Genomic DNA, 24,414 nt, shown 5'->3' on the forward strand with positions numbered 1-24,414 from the left:
CAGTCGGAGGCGCCTCCTTCCAGAAGAAAGCTCTGCTTTGTCTCAGCGGCCAGGGCTCCCGGGGCAGAGAGAAGCCTGCTTACAGATGTGCGGTCTGGAGCCGGCTGCTTCCCGGCTCGGATCACTCCTCCGCCCGCCCGGTTCCTCCCCGGCCCGGAGGGGTCGCCGGCTGCCCTGGGAGGACGCAGGGCCCGGTGCTCCTGCAGCTTCCTGGGAGAGCAGTGCTTCACTCGGCGCGAAAGCCGGCCTAGGGGTCAAAGTGGGGGCTTCTGAATGAGCCTTGCCTTGCCTGTTGGAGGGTTTTAGAGCCCATGACTTTAAAGCAGAACACACAGTCAGCGAGGTAACCTGCCCGGTTGTCACCAGGGCTCCCAGAGGCTCACCTCTGCAATCTCCAGGTGAGCCCGGCGGCTCGTGGCCCAGGCTGCCACGGCGGGCGGGCACGGGCCTGGCCAGAGTGATGCAGCCTGTGTGCGTGTCTCAGCTGGAAGGACGGGGGGCGATTCCGGGGGAGAGGGGCAGTCGCGCTCAGCGCAGCAAGCCTGGGCTGGTGCTCCCGCTGCCCACTCGCTCATCTCTCCAGCCTGAACGTCCTGCGAGCAGTGCCTTCCAGGCGTGGGAGACTTATCCGTGGCTGAAGGGAAGATAATGTCTCTCTAGACATCTCCCGTCACTTTAATGCCATCTGTATGCATGGCAGTAATTTTCCACACGCTCCATGTGGGTGTTGACATACTAGAAACTGTCCGGGTGGGACAGAAATCTTTTTCCAGCTCCAGAGGTGAATTTAAGAGCATTTTGGCCCCTGTACATCCAGGGAGAGAGCGGTCTCTCTCTGCTGCTGACGGTGGCTGGCGGGAGCCCGGAGGCCCCGGGCCCCGTCCGCGCACGGGGAGCTGGCCGGCAGGCCCCTCCGAGGCAGGCGTTCCGCTGTTTTTGGAGCAAAGAGGCAGTTCCTTTAGGACAGGGCTGTTTTATTGCGTTGAGGCTGCTGACTTTGAGATTTCCCTGGTGGAGGGGCAAGGGTGTCTTGTTGGAAAACACAGCTTCCAGGCATAGAGATGAGCTGACCGCCTTTGAGCAAGCTACATTCTTTCTAAATGAAGTGTAGCTGATTTACAAACTAGTGTTAGTGTCCGGTGTACAGCACAGAGATCCATTTATATATATATTCTCATACTCTTTTTCATTACAGGCCATGACAGGGTATTGAATATAGTTCCCTGTGCTGTTCACCTTACGTATAGTAAGTTGTTTGAACAACTTTGTTTTTTTCTTTTTAATTCTTAACACCTTTGCGGTGGTGTGGTTCCTGTATGCAAACCACACACCTTTCAGATGCTCAGGCTGATGGATTTGGTGGAGGCGTCTGCACCCAGGAAACCACCACCATGGTCACGACAGCCAGCATTTCCATCCGTCCCCAAGAGCTGCAATTCCCCGAGCAAGTTTCTTGAGCTCCCCTTTCAGCACCGCTCTCCTCATCCATAGGAGGGGGCGACCCTTTTCTGTACAGCAGTAGGTGCTCCGCAAAAGCCGCTGTCTCTCCAATTTCTGTTACTGTCCTCGCTATAAAGGAAGTTGGTATATGTGACTTTCCCCAGATTTAAAAACGTCTTTGAGACACTCGTGATTTCAGAGCCGCGGACGCTCCGATGGAGGAAAGTGAGACCGGGTGGAGTTTGGGCGTGATGGTCGGCGTGCATTCTAGGCAAGCAGTGCGCGCACTGAGGACTGTTAATCCACAGTCACTCTGCTGCTGCCCACGTGCCCCCTTCAGCTTCCCCTCCCTGTATTTTAAGAAAACGGTCGAATGACATCCAAAGGCGTGAAGCGCTCAGCTGAGTCGGAATCCCTGCATAGGGGCTAGGGGGATGTGGCCACAGGGTGTTAAGGCCAGTCAGGGGTTGGCCCTGGCCCCGGGGTCCCACCCGCTTTGCAGACGGCCCACCTGAGTGTCGGTACCACAGGTCTGATCTTGGGACTCAAAGGTAACCGAGTGCAGTTCACGGAGGCGCTGGTGTCCAGAAGCCCCTCCCCCGGACCCCACTCTCCTGTGTCCTGCTTCAGTCTGGTCACCGCCTTGTCCTGGCCTGAGGGGGCCGGGAACCAGTTCACCTTCCAGCCCTGCTGCTGAATACCAGGCACCTCTGGTATCTGATGTGCAGGTCGCCTCAGGCAGGGCAGGGGCCGGATTGGCTACATGAAGGCCAGGCGGGCCTCACAGACGTGGAGGGAGGGGGCGGAGGGGTGGGAGGACCTGGTGAGGGTGTGACAGCTTTGGGACGCAGGGACAGCCAGCTCTCCTGGGCGTCCGGGCGCACAGAGACACGCTCCTAGAATGCCAGGGGGCCCGGACAGCTCTGAGAAGGTGAGCGCAGGCTCTGGTCCTGGAAGGTGTGGGTCTCGGGGTCCCTCCTGGGTGTCTGTGGGTGTCTGTACCCCACCGTCCTGACCCTTCGCTCCCAAGGTCCTGCCGCCTGTGGGTGTAAGTTGTACCCTGGACTTCTCTGGTGTGCGGGCCCAAGCTCTGGCTGCCCCCTCGTTTTCAGGCAGTGCACCTGCCCAGCGGTGGTCCTGAGCCACGTGGGTGTTTGGATGTTCAGACGCACCTTCCCACCGGCCGTGACCCCGGGGCAGTCGGGTGGTGGGTGCAGGGCCGGCCCTCAGACTTGCAGCCCTGCACTCGGTCTGGAGGCTCAGTGGGGGAGCCAGCTCTCCCTGCACCCTGCGGACCCCGCCCCGCTGGGCAGCCAGGGCCACTGCTCCTGTGACAGGGTTGGGGGTGCTGGTGACATGAAGGGTCCACTTTCCGCTCGGTGTGGTGTGGTGGGCTAGGCTGTGGGTCCCCTGGGTGTTGGGTCAGAACAGGGCAGGTATTGCCGAGGTTTGCTGCTGTTACGACACTGTTTTTGTTTGTTTTGGGTCTTTGGTTAGCCGCAGGCTTTCCCTGGAGCTGTTTCTGTCTGACGGTCTGGGATCCCGGGAGGCAGTCAGGGCACCTCCCCAGGCCGCATCCTTCCATCTTTCCTTCCTTCTGTCTGTCAGTGTCCCCATGCCCGTGGCCGTGTGGTGCCCGGGGCTGTGGCTGGACGTGCCGGGACCCGGGAGGAGCAGGCTGCTCCGTGGTGGCCAGAACCCGGTTCCCAGGCCTGATACTCGTTTTTTAAAGATCACTTGGTGGAGGGGGGTGTAGCTCAGTGGTAGAGCGCACTTAGCACGCGCGAGGTCCTGGGGTTAGGGTTTCATGGGGACTGCGCTCCCATTTTGCCAGAGAGTCCCGGAGAGCGGTGGGCGGAGGGCTGCGCCGCACGTGAGCCGTCTTCGCACCCGTGACTGCGCCCAAGAAGCGTGTTGTGTCTGGTTCGGCTCAGCTTTTTCTAAAAAGGAAAGCGTACGAGGGCCCCAGAGGGCGGTCCTGCCTCAGGCTAGGAGACGTGAGGGCCCCTTCCCCGGCCCCCATTCCGCAGCCCCGCGTGCGGGCTTTGGGGGGCCTGCAGCCCCGAGGCCATTCCTCCTTACAGCCCGCAGGAGAGCAGGGGTGTGTTTTCCTGAGCCCGGTTTGCGGCGTGCTCGTTCCTTGCCGGTTGCCAGTGCCCTCTGTCATCAGTGGAGAAGCTGGCTTCTCTCCGGGCATCTTGCAGAGCAGACACTGCTTGGGCAAGACTCACTGTGAAGAGAAAGCTGTTCCCACATTAGGATTCCCTGCGCGGCACCCGTGGAACGGGGCCCAGTGTGTTTTCTTCCCAGTGTGTTTGGATCAAAACCTCTGAACAGAAATGGGACGTCATCAAAAGACAAGAAGGAACAAGGTCCCGATTGTAGTGGGTTGTTTTGCCTGCATTCTCCGGTTCTTGTGTGTTACTGAGTGAAAGGAAGGCGGCGGTGGCGTGTTTTTTGGAGGGGGTAATTCCAGTTTGGATATGGGGACTTCACAGAAGAGTCCCCGGCTGTGGGCAGCACAGGGCGCCCGACGTCCGTGCTGCTGGCGCCTTGTCTGGTTCTGTCGGGGGGGGATGAGGGCATGGACGCTGTGACAGGAGGGAGCGGGTTCATCCTCGGGAGGGCCCCCCGCTGGCCTTCACCCACAGGGCACGTCCGTGTGATGTGACTGTTTGACATAAGGATTCACAGAGGAAAATTTTCACTCAAAGCCAAGGAAGTGTGTGTTTATCCATTGGGGACCATTGATCATTTCCTTCTTACTCTTAAAAATCGAAGTGCAGTCAGTTACAGAGTGTCAATGTCTGGTGCACAGCACACCGTCCCAGTCGTGCATAGACACACACGTATTTGTTTTCATGTGCTTTTTCATTATAGGTTATTACAAGGTATTGTCTATAGTTCTCTGTGCTGTACAGAAGGCATTTGATTTTTTTTTAATCTATTTTTATAAATAGTGGCTAACGTTTGCAAATCTCAAACTCCCAAATTTATCCCTTCCCACCCCCTTTTCCCTGGTAGCCATAAGGTTGTTACTATGTCTGCCAGTCTGCTTCTATTTTGTAGCTGAGTTCACAGTGTCCTTTTTTTCTCTTTTTTTAGATTCCACATGTGGTATTTTTCTTTCTCTTTCTGGCTTCCTTCACTTGGAATGACGATCTCCAGGTCCATCCGTGTTGCTGCAAATGGCATGTTTCATTCTTTTTTATGGCTGAGTAGTATTCCATTGTGTAAACACACCACACCTTCCTTATCCAGTCACCTGTCGATGTGATCATTTCCTTCTGTGAGGTCTTTGATTTTCATCAAAAAAAATCAGCTGTGGCATTGCTTTTTCAGTCTTTAGGGGGTTTTCTCTGCTAAATTGTCTTTATATCTGGCTGCCTGTGCCTCATTCCCCTGCTTAAAAGAAGGTTGGCGAAATGGTCTGTTGTTTGTAGACAAACGAGAGGATTATAAGCTTCCCTTTAAAAAAAAAATCACTGCTATCAAACTTCTCATATGCTCTTACTTTTAAAATAATACTTTAAATTTAGGGTTTGGCAGTGAGAAGAGGACTGTTTTACCTACGAGATGTTTTGTGGGAAACTCGTGGTAACCGGAAGGCAAAAATCAAGAGCTCAGACATGAAACACAGACTGAGCGATGCCCCTGTGGACGGAAACCTCCGATTTACAAAGGGAGACGGAAGGAGAAGGAAACAGTGGGGAGGCGAGTTTGGAGCCAAACCCACCCACAGATGCATCGACTCTGCTGATGGGATTCTGAGGGTGACGCAGCTGGGGTCCCAGAGAGGGGCACCGTGCTCCGTGGTCCCCGACCAGAACCTGGAGGTCTGGGCTCTCCTCCCAGCAGCCCCGAGGTTCACACCCAGAACTAGAGAGAAAGGAGGAGACCAGAGAGGTGTTACTGCCTCATTTCGCAGAACTCTCTCAAATGGTGGAGACAGGAGCTTCCCAGTTCGCTGCCTCACCCCAGGGTGTGACCAGGAGGAAGGGGTGGAGGGATGGAGACAGGGGGTGGAGTATAGATCTGGGAGGCAGATGGACAGCAGTCGATGAGAGATAGATGGAGAAGACGGGTGGATTATAGATCGGTAGACAGATGGATGGATAGACAGACAGATAGATAGACAGATGCAGGTAGTCTCACTCGCTTCTAAAAGTTTACCGTGAATTTGTCTGTTTATTACGGGCCAGAGGTGGAGGCTGACTTTCCAGGCAGTTAAATAACAAAACTCAAGTTTCTTCACCTGGATGGGCAAGTACACCTCAGCTAAATTTATTTTCTTTTTCGCTAAGTCATAGAAAAGATTGAACGGCAATTTTAATTATTGAGAGTAATTTAATGCGTAAGTGAATACTTTTTATGTTTTTAAGATTTTTTTAAATGTAACTAGGAAGACAAGGAAATATTTTTGTTTTGTTTTTGGTTTTTTTTGTAATGTCACGCGCCTGACTTTTGTTAAAGGTGGTGGGTCCTGCGTCTCAGAGAAGAGCTGCATGGGGGTGAAGGGTGATGTTTGGCCCCCTCTGGCATTTTTTTCTGCCTGGCCACTCCCTCCAGCCGGCACTGGGCTGTGGAGGACCGGGAGCTGGGGCCCCGCCTGCGCGCAGCACGAGTCCCCTTTCTTCCTGGGAACTGACGTGTGATGTAAACAGTGGCGAGCAGACAGCACACACGTCAGCCAGCTTCCCACGGAACCTCGGTCGGCGTTCGGACCCCCGCCCGGCCCGACTGGGTGAAGGAAGTGCAGGGAGGGGGCTGGACATCTCCGAGCCCAGCGGGAGAGGCCCGCTCCCTGCTTCCCCCCGCGGTGCCCCAGGACCCCGTCTGCTGGGAACCAGGAAGGGGGACGAGGCGGATTTCCAAACTGAAGGTGTCATCGTCCATCCCTGGGTGTCACCAGGGAAGGCACAACATGAGAACATGGTGAGGAGGAGCTGGGAGATGCCGGGACTGAGAAGAGGCCCAGAGCAGGTTGGCCCAGAGCTGTGACGGCCGTTAACGGAGGAGATCCCAGGAGCAGGGGCTGTGCGCGCCCTCCGGGCCGCGACCTCTCCGCGTGGCCCAGCAAATGCTCACACATCCCTGAAGCAGGTGCACTGGCCTTGACGGATAAACGTTCTTCTGATGCCACAGTTCTGTGCTGTTTCTTGTCGCGGGACCCTGGGGGCTGATCAGCTCCTCTCCTTCCCCGCCTTGGGCCAGCCCCCGACCCATATTTCCACATCACGCCCTGAACTTTCCCCTTTCACCTCTTTGCCTCTGTGGACTCACTCACTGATTCACAGAACCACTGACCCGAAGCCCCCGCCAGCTGCCAGCTCCTGTTCTGTGAGCGCAGAGCCCGGGAAGCTGCCCAGCGCCCCCCTACCTGCACAGCTTTTGGTCCGTCAGAATCCCGCCAACCTTCCAGGCTTCTAGCAGTTACCACTTCCTCCAGGAAGCCTTCCAGCTCTCCCCAGACAGAAGCAGTTCCCCCCGCAGGCCTTTCTGAAGCTCATGGGCCCCTCAGTGTGATGCTAATGCCAGTCTCCCCATGTGGACAAAACGCTCGCCTGGCGGGCAGGGGCTTAGTTTCCCACAGCACCCAGTGCGGTGCTGGCAGGTAACCGCTTGGCAGACACACCTGAGGGGGAAGGTGGACCCAGGCAGACGTGAGGGAGGAGTGCGGCGGGCCCTCTGCGACACTGAGCATCCGGTTTCCTATCCCAGCTTTGATCAGCAGGGCTGAAGGGTGGGCTCTGAAGACCATCTGGTTGGTTAATTAATTCAGCACACATTTGTCTTAGAATATGTATATATGTGTGTGTGTATTGACCGGGGGTGTCACCCTGGCTTGGGCGCCGCCCCCCGCGCGAGCCGGACGGCTGCGTCTGCTCTGGGGACTCATGGGTGAGTCTGGGCAGCAGGCGGGCACCGAGCGCAGCCCGGGGTGCCCACGGAGCGTTTGCAGGGGGTGCGGGAGGCAGCGCCCATCCCCAGGGCTCACAGAGTGGGTTGTACAAATGAAACACCAGCCCTGGACTTTCCCATGATGAAAAGTTGACTAAATGTTAAAAAAAAAAAAAAATCACGCTGCGTTGGGCTCCCCCCCTTGAAGTGTCTGTCTTTGGTTTCCCTGTTTTACGACTAAGTGAATATGCGTACTTTCCTTTTCACTGATCCTGCTTAGAAGCCGTAAGTTGGTTTTAAACCTGTGGCTTGATTTCTTCGGTCTGTTTTGGGAAGCTCTCTGGGAAAATCTCTCCCAGTCTGCTTCTGCCTCGTTCCGTCTCTCCCCCCCTTCTTGGACTCTAGTTACGCACGTGTCAGCACCTTTCACCACGTCCCCTGGGGTTTTCTGCTCTTTTCCATGTTCCCGTCTTTTCCCTCTCGCTGCTTCAGCCTGGAGATTTGCATCCGACTTACTTCCCAGGTCTCTCATCATTCCTCCTCGTCTGATCTGCCCACGGAACCACCGACCCCATGCTCACTGGCGTTAATTTTGTTTTGAAGTTCTGGGGTTTCCACTGGATTGTTCTTAATGGAATTCAGTCCTCTGGTGAAATTCTCCTATCTGTTCCTACATTTTCAGCTCAGGTGTGTTAGAGGCTGTGTCTTTTAACTCCCATGTTTATACTGGTTGTGGGCGTTTTTTATCTTCTTTTTTTTGTGTCTTTTTATTTCTTTGTTTTGTTAAGTGGCATGCCTGATCAGGTTTTCTATTAAATATTTGAAATATCAAATGTCTAAAAATGATAGATAGATGATTTGATGGGTGGATGGATGGAAGGATGGATGGATGGATAGACGGTTAGAAGGGTGGATGGATGGATGGGTGGATGGATAGATAGATGGATGGGTGGGTGGGTGGATGGATGGATGGGTGGCAGACAGACAGACGGCGGCAGGCTCTGGACGGTGGTGTATTCCCCAGAGGGCAGGACCGTCTCTTGGGCAGACTCTTTAGCCCTAGGCAGGCTGACTTGTGACTGGTGCCTGTCCTCCGGGGCTGCAGCCTTTGGGGACCTGCCCTGGAATCCTCGCAGTGTCTGCGGAGTCCTCTCTTCCTGCTTCAGTGCCTTGAGCTCCCCCGCCCCCCGGGAAACGCCGAGCTCCCCGCTTAGCTTTTGTCTCCTCAGCTGCTGTGTTTGTGTCGGTCACCAGGCAGACGCCTCAATTCCTGGCTGCCTGGGTCGTTCTGGACCCCAGTTTTTACCTCCCCAGAACTGCGGGGTTTCACAGGCCTGTCCGGCCTCTGTTCCCCCTGCTCCCAACGGGTCTGGGGCTGGGGACAAACCACCAAGGACAAACCACGTGCCTCGGTGCCGTCCTGGTCCTGGAACTGAGTAACACGAGTGAGATGGAACTTTGTAGTATTTTCTGATCAGTCCCCCCTTGTTCTAAGGCAGAAAACAAAATAACCTGTTCTCAAAACATTATTTTCTTGAGTGCGGTGGATCTGTCGGGTTCTCAAATCTTAGGTTTTTCTTAAAAAAGGCAACATTTAAAAAAAATACCCAGAAGCAGTGGTGATGCGGGGCCGTCAGCCGGACAGACACCTGTCAGTGGGACGTGCAATGGCTGGGTGGTTAGATGGATGGATGGACGGGGTGTGCGGGTGTCGGAAGGCAGGCTTTCCTGGTTCAAGGCCTCTGGCTCCCCGGTGGCGGACGGGGACCAGGCAGGGTGGTCTCTGCCCCTCTCTGGGGCGAGGACGTCGTTGGCAGGGCTGTGCAGGAGGTGGGAAGTGTTACCCAGAGCACGCGGCCCAGCCTGGGGCACAGAGGGAGGTCAGGCGCCCCCGGCCCGCAGCCGCTGTGCCAAAACTTTATGCGAAGTGTGTCTTTCCTTTGGGGGCCCGGTGGCTGGTTTGCACGGGGGCCGTGCCCTTCCCAGAGTGGAGGCGGCCGGCCTCATCAGCGCGGCACCTGCGTCAGGGTAACTGGGGCCCGCGCTGTCACGGACGCGGGTGCCCTCTGGGGTTGTTCCTTGTGTTGGAGAGAGGCAGCCGCGCTCGGTGGCACTTGTCACCTTCTGCAGCAGAGAGCTTCCGCAGGGACCCCATTCCTCACAGCCCACCCTGTGTCTCGCCCCAGAACCACGAGGCTGCGCTGAGATTCTCGGTCACTCCGTGGGGATGTCAGAGAGCCCGGATGGACCCACGCCCGCGGTGCTCCGGGCCGACGTGCCCACGGCGCCCTCCTTGCAGCGGGCCTTCATGTCCTCCTGCACAGTGTCTGGCGGCAGCCCCGGCCAGCGGAGGGAGAGGTGAGTGGGCCTTGGAAGCCAGCACAGCTGCCCCTGCCGACGCCGAGCGCCAGCGCCATGGCGGGGAGGCGGGTGGCCCCCACATGACACCACCATCAGTCTTCAAAGGGGCCGTCAAGGTACGGACTCCTGGGAGGGCACCCTGGCAGTCAGCAGGCGGGGTGCCCACAGGGGGGCCCTGCCCTGAGAGTCCGGGGACAGTGCCAGCTAGCGGCTGGGCGTCCGGAGGGCGTGGTCTGAGCTGAGGCTGGCGGGTGCGGGGGCCAAGCCAGGCCTCCGTCTCTGGGACACGGAAGCCATTCCGGGAGGGAGCCCACCTGCCTGTGGCTGCATAGCACGGAGGCCTGCTTTCCCCGGGGATGTGGAATTTGTGCTGGGGTGCGGGAACACCCCCGCCATGGGATCCAGGGAACAGGAAGGAGGGGCCACGGACAGAGGAACGTCCTGTTTCCGCTTCTGGAAGGACTGCCGTTGAGCAAATTCAGATGCTCCGGGTGGGACCCACTTCTTCGTGTTTCCCTTGTGTGTGGGGGCCCGGGGCTCAGCCCTAACCCCCCTTCGTCCCTCCCCCTTTCTCTTTACAGAAAGGGGGGCTCCTGTCAGGACTTGACATCACACACAGAGCACGTGTGTGTCTGCTAGTGAAATGTTTCTGTGTTTCTAAATGCAAGGGGATTTCTGAGATGCTTAATGCCGGCGTTTCCGATTTCCGACATGGAAATCTCCTGTTCTTATCGGTACCCCTTCACCAGCTGGGTGTCCGGCAAGCACGTGTTGGAAACTGACTGTGCAGGCACCTCTGTCGGCATGGGGGGGGAGAGCGGAACGGGGGGTTGAAGCAGACATGCGGTCGATGCCCGTGTGATGGGACCAGAGGGAGTTCCCCCGCATGTGGACACAGTACAGCTTTGTCTTGAAGAAGAGAAGGGTCTGCCAGGTGCGGGCTGAGGGAGGCGGAGGCAGGGCAGGTGTGGAGCCGGGCAGGGCCGCCCGGGGTCCCCGAGGCTGCACACTGCGCCTCTGGGGTGAAGGGTCGAGTGGGGTCCGGAAGGCAGGCCTGAACCCTGACACTGGGGTTTGCCGGGTGGGGACCCTGGGTGGTGTCAGGGCCTGGCCCTGGACTGGTCCTTCTCTGATTGCTTTGTCTGTCCAGCAGCCCTCCCGCCGAGCACCCGTGGGCGGAGACCAGCCCCAAATCCTCGCTGGCCCTGCTGGGGAGCGGCCGGCCGGCAGGCAGCCTCCTGGGCACCGGCGAGTTCCCGGGGCCCGGCCAGGACGGCCCCGGGCGGCCCCACTTCCCGCCCGCCGAGCTCCAGACGCCCTTCCACGGCCACCAGCTGTCCCTGACGGACCCCCCGGAAGCACTAGGGCCGCCGAGCGGCCAGGCCTTCCTGAGCTTCTGCTCGGCCCCCGGGGGAGCTGGCCTTCCTCCCGGGGGGGATGCGGGGGCCTTGCTGGCCAGTTCCCACGGAGCATCCCCGGCCCTCGGCCCCCCGCGGGCCGCCGTGGAGCCTGCCGACGACGGCTTCCTGTCTCACGGCTTTCTCACGGTGGTGCCGGGACACAGCGGCCACCACAGCCCGGTCCTGCAGGGCCCAGGGCTGACCCTGCCGGGGCAGCCGCCCCTTCCTGAGAAGAAGCGGGCCTCGGAGGGGGACCGGTCCTTCGGCTCGGCCTCCCCGTCCTCCAGCGGCTTCTCCAGCCCTCACAGCGGGAGCACCATGAGCATTCCTTTCCCAAACGTCCTCCCGGACTTTTCCAGGGCCTCGGAGGCGGCCACGCCATCCCCAGGTAGGTGCGTCCCCGCCGGCAGGAGGCCCACCTCTGCCCATGCCCGCACGTGGCGAGGGCGGGCCCCGGGGTTGCAGCTGGGCTGCCCTGTGAGCTCCTTGGAGGAAAAATCCAGAACCTCCGGGGGTCCTTCCCGTGTTGCCAGCCCAAAGCCAGAGATTCCAGCAGCAGAAAGTGCAGACATTCGTTGGTTTCTTCCTCTCGCTTGGAATCCCTGTTCTGCTAAAGTAACGTCAAAGACACATGGGACTGAGCCACTAGAAACTTAATTGTGAAATGTTCAGACGTGGAAGAGGCGGTCAGACGCTGGCGGGAGGGAGCAGCGCCCGCCACGCGGTTTCCTGCCCGGCCAACTGTGTGTTTGTGCCATGAAGCGGGCACGCCCTGCTCCGCGCCAGGGCCTCCCCTGTAGGCAGATAGAGTGCGCTCCCCAGACGCCCCGCCTGTGCCCCGGTGGGACTGTGAACTCCCAGCGCCCTGCGGGGTGAGAGGCTGCTGGAAAGAACGCCCTCCGCAATGACTGTCATTAAATTCTGTTTTGCAGATAATCCAGGTGAGAAGCAGGTGACCGTGAACTTTGTCCAAGACACATCCAAGTTCTGGTACAAGGCGGATATCTCCAGAGAACAAGGTGCGTGGGCGGGACGAGGGCTCGGCGCCGAAGGAGGCGGGACTGGGCGGGGGACCCAGGGAGCTGTCGCCCGGACAGATGCTTCCCCGCCTTGGGGAAACTGCTGGGACCTTGGCATCAGGACTGGAAGGTCTCGGTCCTAACGAGGGAGGCGCTGGCCACGAGCGGCCCGTGGTGTGTGCGGTGGAGTTTCTGGTGGCTTCCCTCAGCACAGGCTGGGCGGTGTCGCCAGTGACGACTGCAGACTGGGACAAGAAGACAGCCAAGGCCTCGAGCCGCGGGGGCCGAGGGTCGGGGGGGGCGTCTCTAACACTAGGCCTCGCACCCCTGCCTTTGTCCACGTGGATGACCAAGCACCCGACAGGCGATGGGGCCTGCGGCCAGCGTCTCCCACGCAGCCCGCGCCCCTGGGTGCAGTCTCAGGACAGTGGGAGGAACTGAGAGCAAGTTAGGGTTGTCGGGCGCTGTTTCCCCAGAACCCAAGTGGAAGTGGGGGCTGGCAGCCTGTGGAGCTGTGGGCCCCCTGGGCGGCCCCTGGGCAGCGGACTCCCTCCGAGAGGATGCTCTGGCCCCGGCTGGGGGGCTGGTGGGTGCCCGGAAGGATGAAACGCCTCGGGGGCTTCCCGGGGGCTCTGGGCTGAGAAGGGGGTGGCCTGGCTTCCACTGCTGCTCGGAGCCGACCCTCAGCCTGGGGAGGAAGTCACCAGCTCTCGGGGTTACGTCCCCAAAGTGCCTGGATCTGAGGGGTTAAACGGGCGAGAGAACAGCTCTGTCCAACTTTTTATTCGAAATTCTTCTACTCAATTAAGCAGATCATAAAAATGCTAAGAATGTCCCTTTCTTCCCGGGAGCTCAATGGACCCATTGTGGTTTCATATAGGGAGCCCGTGGCCTGGGGGGCTGCCGAGGCCCTGAATTGGCCTTTGTGCCGGGCTGAGCTCACGGCCGGGCTGCGCTGTGGCCAGATGCCCGGTCCAATCCCCTCCCTGCTCCGGTGGCAAGAGTCCCCGTGACCGTGGCCCTCATCCAGCCCACAGACTCTGCGGAGTGCTTGTCGAGGGCCCTGTTCTGGAACGTTCTCAGCAGACCCTCCTACGGGTCTGCGTGAGCTCAGCCCATCATCCCAGGGCGGAGGGCTGGCCTGCCCCGTTTGGGACTGGCACTCAGAAGAGGCAGGCGTGGCTGGCGTTCGCCTGGTGGTTCCTGCCTGGGGGGGCCTGGGGAACAGTCCTGGGCAGAGGGCAACTCCTTGCTGGCCTTGCTGGGCACACAGAGGGTGGTGGAGTTACTGTGGTCGTCAGTCTGAGCCACAAATTTAAGAACATTTCTTCTGGGCTGTCCCTCCACCTCAAAATAGCTGATATGCGGCCTGCGTGTTGATTTTTTCCAGCCGAACCCCAGGAGCAGAGCTTCCTCTGTGTCCTGGGTGTTTTGTATGGACCCCTACTTGTTCTGTCGGGGGTGCCAGCTTCTCCCGAGGGAAGAAAGCCACCAGAGGTTCTGTTGTAACCTCTGGAATGTGCCTTTTCCTGGAAAAGCTGCAGTGAAATTTCAGGGAGGTGGAGTTGGGGAAAGGCCCCGGGGCCGTTTTCGGGCACAGCTGGTCACGTGACTATGGCACTTAGGGCCTTGGCATTTTTTAAAGGTGGACATGGAACTGGCGGGAGGTCAGGGCTCTCAGCCTCGGCTCCCCGTCCTTAAATGCAGCAGCCGCAGGGAGACAGGCGGTGAGGGCGTGTCTTCTGCAGCCTGGTGGTGCCCTGGGGGGTGTGAGCTCCTGTCTGCTTCAGGAAACAGTGAGTCCAGCCCAGACCTCAGGCTGCCCTCCACGCGTGGCCCCCGTGTCCCAGGCGGCCTGACCTCTGGGGAAGGGGCTGGGAGCGGGGAGCCGCCCAGAGCAGCCGCGGCTGGCCGTCTCTGCCCCCCACGAGTCTGGGCTGCTTGTCTCCACCCCCGTGGGGCGGAGTCACGACTTAGAAAGGCAGAGCTGGTGAGGTTGTCACAGCGGAAAAAAATACGACTTCTGTGCGTGAGATTCCCTTACTTAAGGAATAACAGTGTACACATTCAGCCCCAGATCTGGAAAACAGCCTGTGACCCAGACCCTGCTCCGTCCGGGGCGCAGGCCCGCTGCCCACTTGGGCTCCCCAGCGCAGGTGGGAGAGGCTGCTGGTCCCTCCGCCGTGTCAGGGTCACCCCAGACCCGGTCCCTCTGCCCCTCCCCGCGTGCCGTGTGCGAGCCCCCGCCTGGGGGCCCCGTCCCGCCCGCGGGGCTGGGGGCGGCCCCACGGAGAAGTGCAGAAGGGACCCTGTGTCTTGCCAGGCCGGGAGGTTGGGGCTGGAGTCAGGGTGCGTCTGGGGCTGGGAAAGGGTGTTTCCCAAGGCAGACGGGCTTCCTGCTCTCCCGGGTTTGTGTCCTGGGCCCTGACGCGCTGCAGACAGAGCTGCGGGCTCCACAGAAAGGCGGCGTTAACAGGGCTGCCATTCTGCGCTGCGTTACGCTTCAAATCCCTGGTTGTCTTTTATAAAAGGTGCAGGTCTGTGAAGGAAGCTCTGGGCTCTGCTCCTCTCTGGGCACCATCGGGGTTGCCTGAGGTTACCACTGCCCTGACCCATCACTCTTACTTCCTGTGTCATTAGCGGAAGGCCTGCGGGAGCCAGGCTTCGACCCAGAGGCGAGGCGGGGAGGGATGTTCTTGTTAAGTGACAGTCAGCGCTCACCTGGGGCGGGTGGAGAGTGCGGGGCCAGGCTCAGCCCTTGGCCCTGACCGACAGATGACCACCACACCGAAAAGGGGCTCACAGCCCCACCTAGGTGGGAACCACTGACCAGAGCAGCCACATCTTCCCCGACCACCGGATGGAGGGCCACCCGTGGCCACATCTTTGCCGTTCCCTGGGGCAGAGGGGGGAATTTGTGGTCAACATGCAGTGACTTCGGGGTCACGCGCGCGGTCTCGGAAAGTGCGATCAGAAACTTCTTTCCTTCTGTTGAAAGTTGACAACGTCCTTTCTAACATCGCATGAGAAATGCCAGGCCGGGAGACGGCCCAGGTGGCCTCCGTTGGTGCTGGGCGCCACTGCGTGTGGGGACACGCGGTCTGGGCGTGTGTGCCTGTTTCCTGGTGGGGTGCTCACGGGGGCTTCGCAGGTGCTGCGGGGTTGACGGGGGTCATGTGTGTAGTATGTGTGTGTACATGAAAGCTGCACCTCCGTCTGGTGCCCCTGCAGACCCCGGCCATCCCCGGGCGTGGCCGTCGGAGAGGCAGGCCGTGGTCCCCGCCGTGCACACACTCACACCTCTTTCCCTCCTGCAGCCATCGCCATGCTGAAGGACAAGGAGCCCGGGGCCTTCATCGTCAGGGACAGCCACTCCTTCCGGGGCGCCTACGGGCTGGCCATGAAGGTGGCCACGCCGCCGCCCTCCGTCCTGCAGCTGAACAAGAAAGGTGGGTCCTGGACGGCTCTGCTCAGCCCCGCCTGCCGCTTAACCTTCCCGCCCGTGTGGCCCTGGGGACGGGAACAGCCCTCACGGTCTTCTTCTCAGCATTTCCTGTCTCGGCTCTGTTTTAGGAAGTGCTGCCCAGCTCAAGAAGGGAGGTTGATTGTCAGCTTTATTTTTCTGATTGCTCTGAGCAGGTGACCCAGCCCATGGGTCAGATGCCGGACACGGTGCCCACTCTCAGCCTGTCTGCCTCGGTCCCTCTGACTTCCGAGCGTAAACGTCTAATAAGTTCCCCTGTCTTCTCCCTGGCTCTCTGTCCAGTGCACACACGCACACGTGTCCCCCCCTCTTACACCAGAGGCGGCTCACCACACGCCTGGCCTTCGTTCCTCCTCCCAGCCGAGCGTTCTGGTGGATTGAACGCGAGCTGGTGCGGGCCTGGTGTCACCAGGTCACCCTTCAGGGGAGAGGACGGAGCCTTCCGCCCTCCGGGCCAGCGCTTTGGCCGGTGCCGAGGGCCAGCGGGTACCGTGTGGTTCACTCGGGCCCCTTGCTTTGTAACGGGCGCTCCGTGGCTTGACATCATCAGGCCCAGGAAAGTGTGCGGTGCCTGCGCGCCCAGGGGAGCGTTGTCCTGCAGCTGGCGGGTGTGCAGCGGACCCGGGCCGCGGGCCTGTGGGGAGCCCGCCACGCCCTTCCCTCCCCGGGCGTCGTAACCCAGCACCACCGTTCCTTCGGGGCCCCAGGTCCCCCGGCTCTGCCCCGTGAGGCCCGTCCGGCTGGCCCCGTGTCCTGTTGGCGGCCCCCCGGGAGCCCGCAAGCCGCCAGCTCCCGGGAACAGCAGGCGCGCTGTGCTCGGCCCGGCCTCTTCCCCAGAACCCCGGTTCTCTGCGGGGAGTGGTGCCTAGAAACCGAGCTCCAATCGCCAGGTTGCCCTTCGCTGCTGACTCTCGGCTTCCCTGCAGACCAGAGCTGGGGAAGGCACTATTTTTAAAAATTCCTGAACTAAAGCTGATGCCACCGGCTTGCATACCGGGTCACGAGGTCCTTCCTCGCCTTCTCCCTCGGGGACAGGCTTGGCTTCCGGCAAATAGTTTACGTCCTCCCTTCTCTGACCCCTAACACTCTCATTTTTCTTTTTCTGTCATCCTCCTCTTTGCCTTTTTTTTCCTCTTATCGTTATGCTGCAAACTGTAAGAAAGAGGAGATTTTTTTTTTTACCTCTCTTTCCCCCTAAATGGAGATTGTGGACGTCAGCACGTCACATGGCTCTTCCGGGGGGCACCTGGGCTCGCCTGGGGGCTGTGGGCATCAGAATAAGCAGGTTCTGAAGCCCCGGTGTTTAAACAAGGTGCCGCTGCCCGCTTCCCTCGGGCTCGCACCCAGCACCCAGTCCTTGGGTGAACTCTTTGCTTAAAGCTTCCTGGAGGAAAAGCGCCTGGAGTGAGTTACACCCTGCAGAATGTGAGACTCGGTGGCCCAGGGGTTTTCAGGACGCAGGTGGTGGATGTGTGCGCAGCGGCGGGGAGGGGCTGGGAAGGGGTGAGCCCGGGGCCGTGGCTAGAAGTGAGGGAGGGAGAGGCTGTGTGCACACCAGCCAGGAGAGGGGAGCCTGGGGCGGGAAGGAAGGAAGGAAGGAGGGACCACCACACACTCACTCCTGAGTGGAAACCAGGGCTTCTGGAGCTCAGGAGCTGCGTCGGCCTGACTGTGGGGGATGCAGGCGCTGGGCTGCAGGGAAACCTGCGGCTGATGCTTACAGCAGGAGTCCGGAGGCAGGAGCCAGAGCCCCGCAGCTGCCCGGCTCCTCTGCCTCCGCTGAGGCTTTTAAAGCGAGGCCACCTTTTCCCCTCCTGCGTGCATCACTTTTCAGGGAACACGGACGGTGGTGTGTAACTGTCCCCTCCAGGCGTGCAACCCGCCCACCTCTCAGGCTGACCTGCCTCAGCCTTCAGGCAGAGGCCACAAACAGGGGTTCTTGCAACGGCAGACATCGGGGCTCACCGGCTTCGCCCGGCCCCTGGATGTGGCATTTGGATTTCAGAGCCCAGGGACAGATCTGAGAGGAGAGCTGGCCAAACCCGGAAAGAGGCCCGCGGGTCCCCACGCCCGGCTGGTTCCCCGGGGAGCGGGCAGCCACGGCCGCACGGCTGGGTTCCCGCAGTCACTTCGCGCCCCGGAACCCTTCCTGCCGGCTACCTGCCCCGCGCAGCGCCGGCGCTCAGATGGCTGATGCCGTCTGTGTGTGTAACATGCGTCACGGGAGCCAGCTGGTCCTGCGTCAGAAGCGTGAGTGGTCGTGCCCACTCGTCCCCACGGAGGACCAGGAGCGCCGTGCTGGTCAGCGCGGGGCGGCGGCTCCTGTCCCTTCTGCTCATCTGTGCTTTCCCTCCCTGGACCGCCTGCCATTCCCTGGCGTTTCATGCTGTGCTTTCTCTCCGGGCTCGTGGGCTGGGTGAACGCAGGTGTGCGGGGGCCCGCCCTCCGGGGGCTCCTGCAGCTGGCTCGGGGCTCAGTTACCCAGGAGACTGGCACCTCCCAGCTCTTTCCCACAATGAGTTCTGGGGCATCATGCAGGGTCTGGGTCTCCCTGGCCTCCCACTCAGGAGGGGAAGGAGCTGGAGTCCACATCCCTGGCTCTTAGCTGCTTGTCTGGTCCCTGGGGACGGTTCTGCAGGATGTTGCAAACGGTCCCCCGGGGACTCCCCAGCTCCAGGCATGGTCACTGGAGGGGTTCTGGCCGCCCATCCAGGCCGTGCCCCCCCCCCAGCTCAGCTGCCTCCCGCGGGGCCGAGCTCTCCTTCCCACGTCCCCACCTTCCCAGGCGCTCGGTCTGTAAAACTTCTCTTCCTTTTGAATCTCTTGCCCCAGCTGGAGACTTGGCCAACGAACTGGTCCGGCATTTCTTGATCGAGTGCACCCCGAAGGGAGTGCGGTTGAAAGGATGCCCCAACGAGCCGTATTTCGGTGAGTGGCCGAGAGCCTGCGGTCGGCGTCCTGAACCCACGAGCCCGTTCGCAGTGGGGGCTGCCTCGGATCCCGCAGGCGGTGTGGCCGGTCCTTTACAGATGGGCGGGGGGCGTCTCTGCCGAGAACCAGCCGCAGTCCCCTTCCCCCGACCCTTCCCCACCTGCCACGCTCCTCAGTTATTGAGGCTTTGCCCGGAGCCCCCCAGTAACGGAGCGTGCGCGCTGCTGAAGATAGAAGGGCCCCCTTTCGGAAGGTGCAGCGTGCTCACGCCTCTTTTGTCTTCGCCCGTCCGCAGGGAGCCTGACGGCCTTGGTGTGCCAGCACTCCATCACGCCCCTGGCTCTGCCCTGCAAACTGCTCATTCCGGACAGAGGTACGCTGCCGGCTGCCCCGGGGCCGCTCTGGCTGGCTGGGTGGGCTCGCCCGCCCGCACAGATGCAGTGAGAACTATCAGACCGGAAGTTCCTTCTGCTCCCACGCTGGGGGTCCACCCTGAGTAGCCCACCCCGGTCACGTAAGAAAAGGTGGTCCCTCTGCACCCACAGCCCTCGGCCATATCTTCACATCGTGGGCTTTGGGAACAGTTTCCGAGGAGCAGAGTCCCGTGGCTCAAAATTACAACATGCCTGGACTCAGGGACCTTCAGGGCCATTTACGTGTGAGTTTTATAATTCTGCACGATCACCAGCTGTGGATATTGTTGGCCGGAGGTGCGGGAAGGGCTCGGCTCTTTCCCTTGGTGTCTGTGTGAAAACACCCACAACACAGATTTAACAAAGTGGCGTCCACTTCCCCGGACAGCCTCGAGGTCACAAATCGCGTCCTGGTCCAGAAAGACGATTCGTTTAAAATACAGGCAAAGCGGACTTGCTTTCTAAGATGCAGTTGTTCGTCTCCATTCACCCAGAGACGAGGAGGGTGTTTCGCTGGGCTGCGCCTGCCCCGGACGTGGTGACGGTTTCTCCGGGCCGGGCTGTTGTCGCCCGGGGAGACCCCGCTCTCCGCGAGCTCAGTCACTGGCGTCCCCGCTGTCACGAGGGTTCTTGCCGGCGAGCTGGACCCATGTCTGTGTTTTCTTGCTTCTCCCGGCAGATCCGTTGGAGGAAACAGCAGAAAGCTCTCCCCAGACCGCGGCCAACTCCGCGACGGAGCTGCTGAAGCAGGGGGCAGGTGGGTCCCTGCTGCGTCCCCCACGCCTCCCGGTCCTGGGCACCGCCGGGCTCCTTTCCTCCCCCTGGGCCCCGGGAGGTATCCGTTGGGAAGCTGCACTGGGGCTGGGGGGCCCCAGGGGTCGGGGCGGCAGGGCAGGGCCAGGACTCCGCAGGCTGAACAGGACCAAATTCCGTGGAATCAAGGTCGAGTCCTGGGTTTTGTTCGGGGGGTGTGGTGAGGCAGGGCGTGGTGACCTGCCCCTCCAGCTGCAGGCGTGCAGATGTGCACGTGACCAGTGAGTCCACAGAGGGACTCACGCTGCCCCCAGCCCAGGCTGACCCCAGGTGGCGACTCCCCGGAGCACCGTGTACTTGGTAACAGGTTTTATTTCTCAGCACAGGTTCAGGTTCACAGCAAACCTGGCAGGAACGTACAGGGATTTCCCATGTGGCCCTGCCCCCACACGTGCACAGCCTTCATCCCAGTCCCTGAGCCTGCAGGGGCCCGTCATCGTCACCAGCGCCCGCAGTTTACACGAGGGCTCCCTCTCGGCTGTGTAAGGACACGTGTCCAGCATTGCTGTCCCACAGAGCAGTGCCTCCGCGCTCCACCCCCTCGCCCCCCTCCCTCACCCTGGCCGCCCCGGTCCTTGATGGCCCCGTGGTTTTGCCCTTTCCAGAGTGCCGCATAGTTGGAATCATACAGCACGTAGCTCTTTAGACTGGCTTTCTTCCCTGGGTCGTATGCGTTCAGGACCCCTCCATGTCCCTTCATGGCTCTGTGGCGTGGTTCTTTTTTATCACCAAATGATATCCCATCATCTGGACGGACCACAGTGTATTTGTCCATTCGCCCATTGAAGGACATCTTGGTTGTGTCCACGTTTTGGCAGTTGCGAATAAGGCTGCCGTAAACAGCCACATGCAGGTTACGACGTGGACATAATTTTCGTCTCCTTTGGGTAAAGACCAGGGACCCCAAATGCTGGACCGTAGGGTAGGAGTGTGTTCATTCTGTAAGGAGGCACCAAACCGTCTTCCAAAGTGGCCGTACCGTTTGCATCCCCACCGGCGGTGCTGAGTGTCCTGTGGCCCCACGTCCTCCCCAGCGTGTGGTGGCGTCTGTGTGCTGGGTCGTGGTCCCTCTTGTTGTTTTGATGGCATCTCGTTGTTTTAATTTCGCGTTTCCCTGGCGACATTTGACATGAAGCGTCTTCTCAGGTGCTCATTTGCCATCTGTGTGTCTTCTTCGCTGAGGTGGCTCCGAAGGCCGTTTGTCCATTTTTTAATGAGGTTGTTGTTTTCCTATTGTTGAGTTCCGAGGGCTCTTCGTATGTGCTGAATACAGTTCTCTGTGCGATTTGTCTTTTGCAAATACTTTCTCCCAGGTGGTGGCTGGTCTTCCCATTCTCTTGACAGTGTCTCTCTCGGGGCAAAAAACGTTTTGCGGGAATGAAATCCATTTGTCAGTACTTCCCTCCATGGATCGTGGCTTTTGTACTGTATCTAAAAATCATCAACAAACCAAAGTCATCGAAATTTTCTCCTTTGTTGTCTTACAAGAGTTATAGTTTTGGGTTTTACACTTAGGTCTGCGTTCTATTTTGAGTTAACTTCTGTGAAGGGTGGAAGGTCTGGGTCCAGATTCATGGTTTTGGACATGGGTGTCCAGTTGTTCGAGCCACATTTGTTGAAGAGACTGTCTTTGCTTCTCTGTCGAAGATCGGTTGGCAGTGCTTATGTGGGTCTGTTTCCGGGCTGACCGTCCTGCTCCATTGATCTGTCTGTCTGTTATTTCACGAACACCACACTGTCTTGATCGCTGTAGCTTTTGAGTAAGTCCTGAAGGCGGGTAGTGTCAGTCCTCCAACCAAGGTCTTCCCCTTCAGTCCCGTGCTGGCTGCCCTGGGTCTCCTGTCTCTCCGTACACACTTCAGAACCAGTCTGTTGACACCTGCAGAGTATTGGAATTTCAGTGACTCCACAGATCAGCTTGGGGAGAGCCGACACTTTGACTCTGTTGAGTCATCCTGTCCATGAACAAGGGACATCTCTCCATTTATTTAGTTCTTTGATTCCATTAGTGGGACTTTAGCCATTTTCCTCATACAGATCTTGTACCTATTTTAGCAGATTTACACCTACCTATTTCATTTTGAGCGAGGTGCTAATATACATGGCATTGTGGATTTTTTTTAACTGAAGTACGCTCAGTTGCAGTGTCAGTTTCCAGTGCACGGCATCACGTTTCAGTCATACACGTACATACGTGTATTTGTTGTCATGTTTTTGTGCACGATAGGTGTTTATAATTCCACATTCCATGGTCTTCTGCTGGTGTCCAGGAAAGGGACTGACTTGTGTGTGGTCACCTTGTACCGTGTTGTGTGTGGTCACCTGCAGCCTTGTGCAGTAGCTCACTCGTCTCAGGCCAGGTCACTTCTGCAGTATTGGGTGCCCAGCTAGTGACCCCAGCTTGAGAGGGCTGCAGACGAGCCAGAGACCACAGGGCTGTTGTGGGTCTGCGGCTCTGATGGACGGACACGGCTGGAGAGGACTAGGGGCCCCGTGACCTGAGATCCCCGGTTGGAGGCCTTTCCCACAAGGTGGACATTGACTCTCAGAAGTGCTGGCGAGGGAATCCCTGCATCTGCGGGAGGCTGGACTAGGCTGCCCCCGGTCTCCACCTTTCTCTGCCTGTGGAGTTCTTCGTAGCTGTGACTCCGGAAACGAAGGAATATGCAGGAAACAGGCATTTTCTTGTTGCATCCTCTGCCCAATGTGCATCGTTCTTCTGTGCTGGTTTTCTCAGCAACGCTGCTAAAGTAAAACCTCTCTGTTTTCAAAGGAGACTTTTAGTGCTGGACTCTCTGTAGACCTTCCTTAAAGGATACGCTCTCCGTGGCCAGAACAAAGGTGACAGGAGTTTGCCCAAAATAGCGAACACGCTAGAACCGAGACCCCGAAAGGCAGCAGGGGTCTGTGTCAGTCCCGGTTCCGATCCAGGCCTGCCGCCCCTGCAGGAGCCTTGGCCTGCAGACATCAACATTATCGTGATAATCTCTCCCCAAGTCAGTAGCCACAAAGGCCAGATGAGCAGGTGCTGAAAAGTCCCTTGGGGACCAAAACATGGTCACCTGAACCGCCGTGCCCCTGCCACTCTGCTTTTGTGTAAAAAGGCTTCTCCTGGCCCAAGAGGAATGGCCATCCTCTCTGCAGGGCCCAGTTTAAAGGGCCAGTCCTGGGTGACAGCCCATGGCAGCTTGGAAGCTGCGTCCCCACGGTGGAGGCCATGAGCTCACCGCTTGCACATTGTTGCGGGGGGTCAGCCCCACCCAGGTGCCAGGGCAAATTACGCAGCAGGTGGACAGTCGTCCGGGTCTCCTTGGCCCCAGACAGGGCGACTCTCACACTGGCCTCGGGGCAGGTGTGTCTCTGGGTCGCCACTGTCCACGCCCGTGGAATTAGGAGCAAAGGGCGTTGGCCTCGGCCGCACCTCGCCCGGGCCACAGGGATGTGCGGTTCACACGCCTCCCCTCCGTGTCTTCCAGCCTGCAACGTGTGGTACCTGAACTCCGTGGAGATGGAGTCCCTCACCGGACACCAGGCCATTCAGAAGGCCCTGAGCATCACCCTGGTCCAGGAGCCGCCCCCCTTGTGCACGGTCGTGCACTTCAAGGTGTCGGCCCAGGGCATCACGCTGACGGACAACCAGAGGAAGTGCGTGTGCGGGGCGGCGGGGGCGGGCATGGGGGGTGTCATTTTTGCAAATGCAAGCATCTTTCAAGTCGTTTCTGAGAAACACTCAGACTGTGACAGGATCCACTCCCCTGCCCTTCAGTGCCACTGCTCCTGGCTGGAGGTCATCCCGTCCAGGCGAGCCTGTGGTCTTTACGTCCACGTAACATCAGTGATTATGCAATAACATAGTAACACAAGGATGCTTGATGCTAACAGGAAACATTCATTTCCTAGACGTGAGAGCGCGTCAGTACCGTCTGAACGCCCAGACGGCAGGCATCACCTCTGGCCCCGGGGCTTCCCTCCGAGCAGGGCTTCCGGCGGGACACTGGGGAGCGACACCGGGGAGCCTGGCCCTAGCGTGGGGCAGACGCGTTCCTCTCCTGGGCGGGGCCTCGGACCAGGGTCAGAGGCATTTCAGAGGAAGTTGCTCTTTGTCATGCAGACGGCCTCGGTGACCAGGGGGCCAGGCCGTCAGCCCAAAAGGTGGTGGCAGGAGCTTCATGGGGCAGTGGTGGGTTGGGGGGCCGGCAAGGAGCACGGCTTCTTTCTTCAGAGCATCTCTGTTGCTCCCAGCTGCCTGCTCTTCCTGTGTCTCCGGCTTCCCTGTGTCCTGATAAAGCTGCAGGGGTGGGCTGCATCCACTGCACTCAGAGTCCTTCCTGTGGCAAGAGACGGGACTGAACTCAGTGGCTGATGTGGGTGGAGGGCCTGGGTCCCCGGTGACAGCCAGCCTCGGGGTCCCCAGATGCCTGGGCTCCGCCTGTGCCCTCCCTGATGCTGGCCCCTCCCCTCTTGCCTTCTCCTACGAGAGCACAGCCACCAGCCTCTGGGGACACCACTGTGCTGGACGGGGTCATGGAGCCTCATGACCCCAGGCCCATAGGAGCAGGGCAGGCTGTCAGGGAAACGGGGACCTGGGACCATGGACAGAGGGGTCCCCTGGGGAAACAGGGAGCCGGGACTGAGGACAGAGAGAGGGGTCC

At 59.5% G+C, this 24,414-nt stretch overlaps 1 protein-coding gene across 12 annotated transcripts in view; it reads left to right on the forward strand.

The window, feature by feature from the left end:
* TNS3 (tensin 3) overlaps window positions 1-24,414 on the forward strand; it is a 150,864-nt gene that overhangs the window by 122,097 nt on the left and 4,353 nt on the right. For 11 of the 12 annotated variants that reach the window (XM_064482387.1, XM_064482388.1, XM_064482392.1 and 8 more), the window contains 8 exons: window positions 9,528-9,699; window positions 10,853-11,490; window positions 12,035-12,121; window positions 15,439-15,570; window positions 18,438-18,533; window positions 18,832-18,909; window positions 19,629-19,706; window positions 23,239-23,407. In XM_064482387.1, coding sequence (XP_064338457.1) covers window positions 9,528-9,699; window positions 10,853-11,490; window positions 12,035-12,121; window positions 15,439-15,570; window positions 18,438-18,533; window positions 18,832-18,909; window positions 19,629-19,706; window positions 23,239-23,407 — 1,450 coding nt within the window. The remainder of the gene's footprint in view (window positions 1-9,527; window positions 9,700-10,852; window positions 11,491-12,034; window positions 12,122-15,438; window positions 15,571-18,437; window positions 18,534-18,831; window positions 18,910-19,628; window positions 19,707-23,238; window positions 23,408-24,414) is intronic. The other variant, XM_064482381.1, reaches the window with a different exon arrangement.

The sequence above is a fragment of the Camelus dromedarius genome, chromosome 35, assembly GCF_036321535.1.
Source record: "Camelus dromedarius isolate mCamDro1 chromosome 35, mCamDro1.pat, whole genome shotgun sequence".
Classification (NCBI taxonomy): Eukaryota; Metazoa; Chordata; class Mammalia; order Artiodactyla; family Camelidae; genus Camelus; species Camelus dromedarius.